This window comes from Ascochyta rabiei, chromosome 8 (genome assembly GCF_004011695.2).
Source record: "Ascochyta rabiei chromosome 8, complete sequence".
NCBI lineage: Eukaryota > Fungi > Ascomycota > Dothideomycetes > Pleosporales > Didymellaceae > Ascochyta > Ascochyta rabiei.
This window is the reverse complement of record NC_082412.1, coordinates 1,239,739-1,250,630: the sequence shown is the minus strand read 5'-3', so window position 1 is coordinate 1,250,630 and position 10,892 is coordinate 1,239,739. Positions and strand designations below refer to the sequence as shown.

At 54.9% G+C, this 10,892-nt stretch overlaps 3 protein-coding genes across 3 annotated transcripts, besides 6 other annotated features; 1 reads left to right on the top strand and 2 right to left on the bottom strand.

Annotated features, from left to right (window-relative positions):
* Positions 1-1,780: 1,780 nt before the first annotated feature.
* Positions 1,781-2,372, bottom strand: EKO05_0005344 (uncharacterized protein; the record flags this gene model as incomplete). Its single annotated transcript, XM_038940044.2, has 2 exons — positions 1,781-2,162; positions 2,218-2,372. The coding sequence occupies 2 exons, from the start codon at positions 2,370-2,372 to the stop codon at positions 1,781-1,783; spliced, it is 537 nt and encodes a 178-aa protein (XP_038798363.2).
* Positions 2,373-3,241: 869 nt separating this feature from the next.
* Positions 3,242-3,937, bottom strand: EKO05_0005343 (uncharacterized protein; the record flags this gene model as incomplete). The annotated part of the gene is made up of 2 exons (XM_038940151.1): positions 3,242-3,389; positions 3,552-3,937. 2 exons carry the CDS (start codon positions 3,935-3,937, stop codon positions 3,242-3,244), a joined length of 534 nt encoding a protein of 177 aa, XP_038798362.1.
* Positions 3,938-4,638: 701 nt separating this feature from the next.
* Positions 4,639-4,682: a tandem repeat.
* Positions 4,683-5,202: 520 nt separating this feature from the next.
* Positions 5,203-5,262: a tandem repeat.
* A 95-nt stretch (positions 5,263-5,357) lies between these two features.
* EKO05_0005342 (uncharacterized protein) lies at positions 5,358-9,322 on the top strand (the record flags this gene model as incomplete). Its single annotated transcript, XM_059636575.1, has 5 exons — positions 5,358-5,431; positions 5,565-5,752; positions 5,802-8,941; positions 8,990-9,224; positions 9,273-9,322. The coding sequence occupies 5 exons, from the start codon at positions 5,358-5,360 to the stop codon at positions 9,320-9,322; spliced, it is 3,687 nt and encodes a 1,228-aa protein (XP_059492558.1).
* Positions 5,448-5,524: a tandem repeat.
* Positions 7,327-7,366: a tandem repeat.
* A 640-nt stretch (positions 9,323-9,962) lies between the features above and the next one.
* Positions 9,963-9,979: a tandem repeat.
* An 833-nt stretch (positions 9,980-10,812) lies between these two features.
* Positions 10,813-10,848: a tandem repeat.
* Positions 10,849-10,892: the final 44 nt, after the last annotated feature.

The window sequence follows — 10,892 nt, the reverse complement described above, 5'->3', positions numbered from 1 at the left end:
CACTCTTTAATTAAACTGCAGTAGTTGTTTAGTTTTTTAAGGTACTTTCTTTGTAAATGTGCGTTCTATATCTAGTTAGAACGACACTATACATCATGCTTGTAGCAATAGTGCATTCTTGTAAGCATTGTCTATTTGTTTAGGACATAATGCTTCTCTGACACGTAGTATGCAAGATCCTTATTACTTCCTAGTATCTTATAACAGTCAGACTATAGGCATTAGTGTGACCTAGAATGCTTAAGATGTTTGGTCACATGGCGAGAATATAACCCACACGTCTTCCCGTTAAAGCGGTAGTAGCAATTATTCCAAAGACACGTATAAATCTTCAAGAACTGTTCCGTTATATGATCGCGTTCGCAGTTAATGCGCTGTTAGCGTGCGCACTGTAGTAAATGACTGTGGACACGATCTGGACGAAGGCTAAGAAACGTAAGCCGGAGCCTAAAGGGAGCAAAGATGTACTTACTTGGTCAAATTTTTACTGCAATCACTACAGCAGTTCTGGCTTGTTGGCTCTGCGGTTTTGTACGCGTATCGTTTCCTCTGAGACCTAGCCAGGCTGATAAGAGGCTTAAGAACCTCTGTTAGCGAAAGAGCAGCAGTAGTCTTGTTAGTACTACTATCATTGCGGAACATAAGGTCCAATACGAGCTGGCGATCAGGCTCAAACTTGAGTAGCGCTAGTAGATAACGGGACGGTTTGCGGAAGAGAACTGCGGATATTGGTGCCGTTGCCCTAATTACTCTGCCTTTCCCTTTAAGGTATTCTTGGCGGTCTTTTTGATACGCCTTCTCCTGGGATTGTCGCCTAAGTTCGTATTCCTGCGTCGCAGAGAGCAACATGGTCGATACCACTTGAGGATGTCTCTCTTCTTCCTCTTCCAGTGATTTTGTTGCTCTTTCACACAGTGGCTCCGTGAGCATTGATCCTGGTGGTTTAGGCGCCAGCAGATTCTGATTTGCTATTATAGAGCTGGACTCCTTGTACAGGTCAAGACACTGCTCACGTTCATAAATAATCAATTAGCTGTCAATACCAATGAATCTAGAGACATAGTATTAAGCTGTATCTTCATATTTGTGCCCTATTAATGTCCTTTGCTGGGTGGCTGTGGCTTGGCCTAAATGCATGTTAGCTTCGCTCCATAACCTTGCGTACTTTACTTGCCCTCAACAGCATGCGCAAAGGCGCGCCTGAAGCAATATGCACTAAGGTTCTCTTAATAGCCAGCCCGTTAACTAGCGCTCTTTAATGCTGAGTTGAAACAATCGTAGGTCTATATTCTGGTCTCAGATATGGATTTATCCGCGCGCATGCCCCTCATAACAGGACGCTCTAGAACTTCAGACTTGTACTTGGCCCTATAAAGCATATTTCCTAGGATAGGTTTTACAGTTTCTAGATCGTTAGAAGTTCCCATATCCTCAAACACTCCATCTGCAAAGGCAAGCGACAGGAACCATGTTACGGGACACATGTACCTCATAAGCGGCTCCTCATACAGCGTCATAACAGGTCTGTTCAGCGTTAGTCGTGTGTATTATGACCACTAGCTCAGGGAGGATCGTACGCATGTTTCTTGTATTCACGATGTCCCTTTCGGTTTCTCAACTTGACATGGAGACGCCACCCAGGATGGCTGCTGCTCCACAAGCGAACAAGCTCAATATCCTTGTAAAGCAAGCCCTTATTAGTCTGATACCATGCATCTGACTCAACTACTTCTCCTGGTTGGACGCTAACAAGAAGCATAAGCTGTATGGCAAAAGCCATCTAGGTACGTATGCGAGGGTGCAGATGCTTGTACTCGTCGCTAGCGAACAGAAACCTAATAATGTCTTTTGCAACTGCGGCAGGCGCAAGTGGCTTAGCGCGAGCGCATGTTGAGAGAAGGCCCCGTGGGATGAGGTCCTTTGTGACAAAACTGATAATGTCCTGGTTCTGCACGGTAGTGTATTGGTAACGCGTGTGGATCTTAACAGCCCGCTTCAGACTGTTGAAGCGGTTGAAAAGGGTTGTGTCAGTAATACATTCTTCCAAGAGACCTGTACGTGTCTGAGTAAACCACTCCAGGAAGAGCTTAATCTGAAAAGTTGTAGGTGCCTCTGTAAAGCGTTGCTCAGCCATCGGTTTCTCCAGAATATGTTTAGAGAAGCTAAGCAGCTAGTGAGCGTCTTCAATCATGTATAACTATGCGTGTTGAGACTTACTACGACCATTGCTCCATTGTAAACTTGTAGGAATCATAGCTGGATTTGATCAGGGCTCTCTTGATATCCTCTGAGCTAAGCGGTTGCGGCGCGACCTCTTGCCGAGCTCGTTTTTTGAAATCCTCAAGGTTGATATGTCTAGTAGCTTTGCGCATTCTGCTTTTAGTCAACTGAGGTATTGCGGAAGAGTAGAGGTTGTGAGGAGGGGGCAAGCGGCTGTCAACGTGCGGCCGTCAACGTACGACCGCAGGAGGGTGGGCGCGGGAAAAATACCATAACAGGCAGCGTAGTTAACAGCATGGCAGTGTCGGCGGTCGGCATGAAAGCTCACAGACCAGGAACTTGACTCCAGTTTGGTGTTCCTGCGACAAAGAGAGAGGACAAATAGAACTAGATAGAGCTTAGCTTGTTTGAAGGTATGGTTACCGAAAACAGAAATGTGGATAACAGTCTTCTCAAAACGGTACCACGACAGACGGCGGGTCGGGCAGGAGAACTTGTTTTCAACGTCCTATGGTCGTATGTGGAAGAGTGAATGCAGTGTACCAAATATAATCTCTTCTCTCATTTTCTGGAGTAACCGACACAACTCATTTTCAGAGCAACCAATACTTCTTCCCTATTTCTAGAGTAACAGATACTTCTTCCCTATTTCTGGAGCAACAGACGCTTCTTCCCTTTTTCTGGAGTGACAGACTACGTACCAGAGCAGGTGGAAAAAGGGTCGCTGTATCATGAATCAAACTGTGCTAGCTCTCTCTCTATCTCTCTCTGTCTCTCTCTCTCTATCTCTCTCTCTCTATCTCTCTCTCTCTATCTCTCTCTTTCTCTCTCTTTCTCTCTCTTTCTCTCTCTTTCTCTCTCTTTCTCTCTCTCTCTGTCTCTCTCCCTCTCTCCCTCTCTCCCTCTCTCTCCCTCTCTCTCCCTCTCTCTCCCTCTCTCTCCCTCTCTCTCCCTCTCTCCCTCTCTCCCTCGTGAAATTACTCGCCTACTCACATGGCAGATGCTAGAAGGTCAGAGACCTTTACGCCTGCAGCTTGCGGGCGCGGTCGAGGGCTATGTCGCACATGGCCTGGATCGCTTCTTGTCGCTCTGCAGCCATGTCGGCGCGGGCGATGCGGGCGCGCATGTCTTCCATGATGGCAGAGCGGGGACGGCCATTGACGAAGACGCTTGGGGGTGTTAGTTGTGTAGAATTTGCATGATGAGATGAGTATGGTTGTGGTGACGGTGCGTGGCTAGCTCTTTCTCCCGCTCTTCAAGAGTGGACTGTGCAGGGTTGCGATGCATGTGGGAGGTGGGGAGTGAAGCAAAGGGAGATCAGGTAGACGCACACATATCTCAAGCCGGGGAACTTGTCTTCATACTCGCGGTTCAGGGCTGCGAGCTTCTCCTTCTCCTCCTCGGCGCCCTGCTGCAACTGCGCCTGCTCTTTTCTGCTCTGCTCGCTGTCGACTTTCTTCTCGCCGAGCCGCGGGTGGGAGCACAGGATGTCCGAGAGCTTCTTTACGTCTTCCGGGTTGGCTGAGCTCGCGAGTGCCTTCCATTGCGCACTGACGGCGACGATCAGGACATGGTAGCTGGGGAACGTCGTCGAGCGCAGCACAGGAAGGGTCAGTGCGCTCAGTGGGGGCGAGGGCTCGAAGAGCAGATCCAACACCGTTGTCAGGTCGGCATCGGAGGCGTGTGGCAGCGTGGAGACTAGTGGGAGTGATGTCATGATGGTGGTGGTGTGCAAGGGTGTTGTCTATCGATTGCTGCAAAGCGTGGGCGTCTGGACCGGCAGTGGGCGTGTTGGGATTTTCGGGCTGGAGATGGTGTAGCCACAGCTGCGTGGTAGCGGGGATACGACGCAGTTAAGAAAGGTGTGACACCGGCCGCAGCCGTCCGGTGCAGACGAGGTGCCTGTTGGAGGCAGCATTGTCTCCACAGGCATCTGGGTAGCTGGTGGCTTAGTGATCAGTGGTTCGTAGAGAGCGGGCGAGCGGGCTGGTGGGGTAGTTCGCATGCACGCTGCAAGGGGGTGGAGAGGTCTTCTGGTGGCTTGGAGGGGCCGTCCTGGTTGCTGGTAGGGGACGTGGAACAGACGTTTGACGGCGACGTGGAGTGCACCGCTCTGCTCGCTGGGGCCATGGCACGGCATGGCATTGATGCGTGGTGACACACGGGCAAAGTCAATCGAACAGCCATAGCGTGCGAAGCATTCGATGGCGTTCCTGGAGCCAAGGCCAGGACTGCGACTGGACGGAGGCAGTTGTCCGGCAGCTGCAGCCGCCACGCCACGTCTATCGCAGGCTAGGAACAAGACAGGCTTGCCGGTGTCGATGGTGTCTGCTGGTGCCAGTGGGTGCGAGTGTCTGAGCTACTTGCCATGTGCTTGCTCACTACTGCACTACTGTGTACATAGTATGTACATAGTATGTAGATAGTAGATAGTAGATAGTAGATAGTAGATAGTAGATAGTTCTAGTAGACAGTGCACCGTCGCGCGAGGCCTGGTCGAGGCAGTCCGCGTTCAACACAGCCCAGCCGGAGGGGGGCCGCCGACGCAGCACCCGGCGCCCGGGCCAGGGGATGGTGGAGGGCAGAAAGTGAAACACTACGCAGTGCGGCCGTGCAGCAGCCCGCGCTCACCCAAGCCCGTGCACGCTCGCACACGCAGCTGGCTCCCATGCTGCAGAGCGGGGGCAGCACTCTCTCGCTCTCGCAGGCGCCAGCGTCTACACAGTGGCATTGTTAGTCGTTGTGTGGTTGTGTGGTTGGACTGCAGTGCTGGCAGCCACTGTGGCAGCCACTTGACTCGCGGCCGTCCGTGGATCGCGCAGTACCGGTGGCTCGCGTTGACGCCTAGGCTGTCCCCTAGGCTGTCCCCTGGGCTGTCCCTTGAGGCTTGGGCTGTCCTCCCTGGTAGGCGGTCGCACGCACTGGCCCGCTCCCCGGCGCGCGCGCCCGCTGCGACGACGGACCGCGCAGCTTGTCCAAACACTGCGACTCTGCGACTCTGCGACTCTGCGACTCTGCGACTCTGCGACTCTGCGACTCTGCACCACGGCCACTCTGCACCACGGCAGCCCTTTTGCACTGGAGGCTGCTGCACTCCGCGACCGGCTGCAGCGCACTGCAGGCCCTGCGCTCCCAGAATGTCGCTCAACGGGCTCGACGACCTGGCCGTCACACAGGCCTACCAGAGCGCACTGGCCGAGGCTGGTGGATGGTGCGATGCCCCCCCGTGTCCCCATGTCCCCATGTCCCCATGTCTCCAATGTCCCAATGTCCCAATATCCCAATGTCCCAATGTCCCAGTGTCTGCGCAATCTCCTGCCGCTGTGCTAACGCATCGAGTGCAGGTTCCTGCTCAAGTACACGGCAAGGGATGCTGTCGCCATCCTCACCGCGGGAACTGGCGGCGCCCAAGACGCCCGCGCTGCCGTCGCACAGTATCCAGACAAGTCGCCGCTGTACGGCCTGCTGCTGTACCGCCGCCGCAAGGTCCTGGTCAAGTACATACCCGAGGGCACCTCGCGCCTGCTCCAAGGCAATACCCTCCCACCTGCAGATCAGGGCCGCGCTAACATGCACCGCAGCCCGCGTAGCCGTCCACTTCATCACCGTGGCCGACAGGTTCACGCCCCACGACCTGGTCCTCTCCATCAGCTCGCCCGAGGAGCTTAGCGATGCCGCCCTTACCTCGGCCTGCTCCCTGCACACCGCCGCCCCCTCGACCTCCTCGTCCAGTGGCTCGTCTGCCCGCCACCAGAAGCTGAGCTGGATCAGGGAAGAGTCTGAGGCGCCTGGCCAGCCCAGCGCCCACCACAGCACCCACGACAGCGCCCACCACAGCACCCACGACAGCGCCCACCACAGCGCCCACGACAGCATCCACGACAGCACCCACGATAGCACCCACGATAGCCCCCACGCCAGCACCCACGCCAGCACCCAACCACGACCGCCTACCGCCTCGTCCACCGCGCCGCCTCTCCTTGCGCCCACAGTGAGCAACGACGAAGCCTCCCTACGGAGCGCCTCCGTGGCCTCGCAGAACACAGAGCAGGTCGCCGTACTCCTCGACGATAGGCCACTGGAGGCCAAGCCAGCGCCTGACATCTCCCACGTCACCATCGAGAAGCTCACGCAGGGCCCGCACACGCCCGAGGCCGACGACCTGAGCGACTTCAGAGACACGCTCACGAGCTACGACAAGATCTTCCAAGGAGGTCCGGAGCCAAGAGCCTCGTCGCACACAGCTCGCCCAGACTACAACGAGCTGTACGAGCACTACTACGCCCAGTACACAAAGCCAAAGGAGGCCCTGGGCCCACGACCCCGACCATCACACGAAGGCAGGCGGCCGTCCACCTCAGGCAGTGGCTCTCGACTCATCCCGAAACAGAAATCCTCCCTGCCCTCCGGCCTTCGCTCAGCCAATCGAAAGACAACCGAGGCGAAGAAGCACAAATCCAAGGATTCAGCCTCGGAGCCGAGCCTGACGAACCCCAAGTCTCTACCTACGCCCGTCTCCACGATACCAGAAGCCCCTGTTTCTCCCATCTCCCTCACCTTCTCGCTGAAGAGCCCAGCCAGTGTACGGTCCATGCCCGTGAGCTACAGCAGCGGGCACAGGTCCAGCGGCAACACACAAGAGAGGACCCGGTTGATGAAAGCCTTGGAATTGCGTAAGAAGCAGATAAAGGCCCACCAAGACCAGCAGAGCAAGATGGCGGAACAAGTCACAGCGAGCCGTGAAGCACAGGGCCAGATCGCTGAATCCAATCCCTTTCTCGATGATCGCAGCGCAGCGACAGAGACACCACACCTCGACGGCAACTCGAATCACCTCTCGGCAGAGACCCAGAACCCCACGCCCGGCACGGAAGCAGTCAACGGAGAAGACATTCTCACGCCGCAGAACAGGGAGTCTGAGGACAGGAAGATATCACTAGACGAGCACACAACTTCATCTCTGGCAGTGGACAGCTCAGGCATGGTTCACACCAGCAACCAACCCGAAAACGACCATCTCAACTTTGCTGTATCCGTGTCCTCGCCGGTATCTGCGCAAACGCAAGGTTCATCTGTCGCACCATCCACCCGGCCCTCATCCCTGTCCGATGACGATCACAATAACATGGACGATGCACAGAAGACGGGTCCTATTCCAGAACACACAACCTGGGATGCACTAGACGAGCAGCAGTCTACAGACGCTTCGCCGACAGTGGTCCCGGAGAGCAGAACACCAGTTCCGTCTTTGAATTTGCACGTTCCTAGTCAGTTGCCGACCCCGCCAGAGGACGCCCCACTTGAGTCAGACGAGACCACCCAGACGTCAAAGCGGGAATCCACAACAACCCTTATGCCTTCCTACCCCCAAGACCAATCACGCCGCGCCAACCGCGAGTCAACCATCTACATGCCCCCTGAAGACGACACGCAGCAGAACGAAAAGCAGTCCAAGAGGCGCAACAGGGAGTCGATGCTCCTGCCAACCTCCAAAGGAGAGAGCTGGTATCAGTCCAAAGAGAAGCGCAGGCCACTGCTTGACCCGATTCAGGTGAGCGCGGAAAATTCCGAGGCCGAGTACCTGTCCGACGACTCTTTCATGGAGGAACTCCGCAGCGCAGAGGTTCAACAGGCCAAGCCAATGTCGGTGTCCAAATCGCCAATCATGCCCTTCTTTCCTCGCCAGCCGTCTGAGCCCAAGATCTCCTCTCCTCCTAAAAGGGCCGTATCGACGTCGTTCAACAACATCGGCCGAACCGCGCCAGAACAGCTTGCAAGGAAGTCGTCAGGCCCATGGATCACATCCACAAAGAGCGAGGAAATAGCCCCACCGGCCAAGATGAATTCCGTAAAGGTCTCCGGTGGCATCGCGCAAAGAATAAAGGCCCTTGCAGAGAAGTCCAAGCGTGATTCGCAGGCATCATTGAGTCCAAGCATTGGTCTCGATACGCCTCGATCGAGACCTGGCTCCAGCCTGGCGCAACGAAAGTCAAACTTCTTCGCAGCGACGCCAATCGAGAGGTCTCCCGACGATCGGCCTGTCCAGCGGCTGGGCAGCCCGTCATTCCTGAGCTTGTCTAATCAGACAACGCCCGACAAGAAGCCTGCGCTGCAACCCTCGCCCGTGACATCGGACAGCACGGTGTACAATGTACAGCAGGTGGAGCAGCCCGAGACCGTCCAGGTCACTGCTCGTATCATCCAAGACGATCGCACAAAGCAACCCACATTAGCTATGCCCACCGAGACGACACCGCTAGACCTCCACCAGAGTCCACTGATCATCGACGATCAAAAGCCCGCATTTGTTCCCAAGAGCCCGACCCGCGTGAAGACGGCGCCGCCTGCAACCATGGAGCCAGCTTCGCCTAGAGCGCCCGCCTCGTCGCACTCGCGCGATCAAGGCCCTGCGCTTCCTCGGTCTTCGTCTGAAAGCAGCTGGAGGTCCTTTGGTCGCCGGATGAGTGAGACAAAGTCGATTCACAGCCACGACGGGGATGACGAGAAGCGTGAGGACAAGAAAGGAGGGAAGAAGGACTCGCGTACAAGCAAGCTGTTCAAGCGCATGTCTTCGTCCATGTCGGCGATGCCATGGAAGAATTCAGCCTCGAGCCTAGCTCTTCCTGAGCAAGACCTTCGTCCTACATCCTTGTTGTCTGTGCGGGAACCGCCGCCGTCCGTTCAGGTTGGCGACCTCAACGTCCAGTTCCCTGACACACTGGTAAGTCAGCTACACCGTGGCAGTGTGATACAAGCTAACACAAGACAGCTATGGAAACGCCGGTTCGTCGAGATCGACGCTTTGGGCAACCTGGTCCTGAGCCCCTCGATCTCGAACCCGAAGGGAATCACCAAGCGCTTCCACCTCACTGAGTTCGAAACACCCTACCCTCCTGATCAGGATCGACAAGAGCTTCCCAACAGCGTCGTACTAGACTTCATTGACGGCAGGACGCTGCAGTGTGCATGCGAGTCCTCTACCTCGCAGGCTCATGTTCTGCAGAGTAAGTTACAGCTCGCCCTGCACGAAGCAACTGCTAACAGCACTGTAGTTCTTCGAGAGGCTCATGATGCGTGGATTGCGCACAGCCAGACAGCATAATCCGACGACACCTCTTTTTCTTCGTCACACCACAACATCACACTTGGACCCACTACTTCACCTACATACCCAGCCTCTCGCGGCGCATTTCCTTACGAGGTACGATGGTGAGCAGACATCTCTTTTGTGTTTTTGATTTCCCGCGGTTGCATGGACGCCCAGCTGTGGCTCAAAAGGTTCGGTACATCATCATTGCCCATCTCTTGCTTGTTAGCCTCTTCTTTTGCGCGCTTCGCGAAGGCTTCTTGTCCTTCTTTCTATTTAGGCGGGATTGTACATTCAGGGTGAGGCTTGGGGGTTGATATTTGTATAATACTTAATGCTGCTGTGCAGCTTGGAAGATCGGCATTTGGCACCAATACATTCCCACGTCGCTGCTTCTGAAGGTGTCAGTGTCCTGGTTGCGGCTGCTCTTGTGTGTTTCTGCATTGAGGATATACGAGCAACAATCGCGCTTTCCTCCACTCGCTGTACTCCCGTGCGCCTTACCTTGCACTACACTACTCGCTTTCCTCCACCCTGTTCCCTGCAAATAACTCTCATACCGCGGAGGCGTACTTTTGTGGCCCAACTACTACCGGCACGGACTATTTGCTTCCTTATCCCAGACAGCCTACCGTTGAGACCATCTTCCCCCTGCAGAGAGAGAGAGAGAGATGTTCAATCAATCTGCAACATGCACAAAACTAACTGCTTCGAGTCCCGGAAGACACAATCTCCACTCTGCTGGGCTAGAGGCAGGCGTATCCAAGTTACTTACTTACTCATCACAACCATCTCATGCCTCCCACTATGCTTTCTCCACTCCCGTGCCCCATCTCAGACACGCAAAGAAAGCCTCAAGGACAAACAAAGGTTCAGAACCCCGCTGCGCAAATCCCGAACCCCGCTCCAGAAGACCGCTGCTTCTCCACCGCGCGCTGACAGGTGGACAGTATTCGACCTTGTGCAAGTCCATGGAAGAGAACCGGCAATGTACTCGTCTCGTACTACAGTAGCGAGTTCGCGGGCATGGAGCACAATTGCTCTGCAGACCGGCATGGAATGCACGAGGTACTGATACAAAGTCCCATTGCGTGAACGAGCTCCCAGTGCCAGAGTTACCCATGCGTTGCATCGTCTGGTACGAAGTGCGCTAGTATCTAGCACCACCGTATCACCACAGCGCGATGTCGCGATAGAAAAGAGAACGATGACGATTCCACGCACATCTGTCTTGAATCCCGTACGTAGTACGTACCAGTACGACGGCTCGCCACCAAATCAACTTACCATTTCCGCCCCCTCTTGCTGCAGTCTCGTACTCGTTCTCGCACACACACCCTGTGCCCATCTGGCACGGCTGTGCACATACGCTTCTACTTCGGATTCATACCCCCGCCGACCGCTACATCTCCACTCATCCCACTACGCCAGACCACTACAGATGGTCAGACAGACACTTCCACCCAGACAAAACGCACCGACGCCACGCGTGCAATACGAGAGGGATATGTAGATATATACATATATACATATATACATATGTTTTTTTCAGTGAGTCCGGGTCATGGGGTCGTCTGGTTGGAAG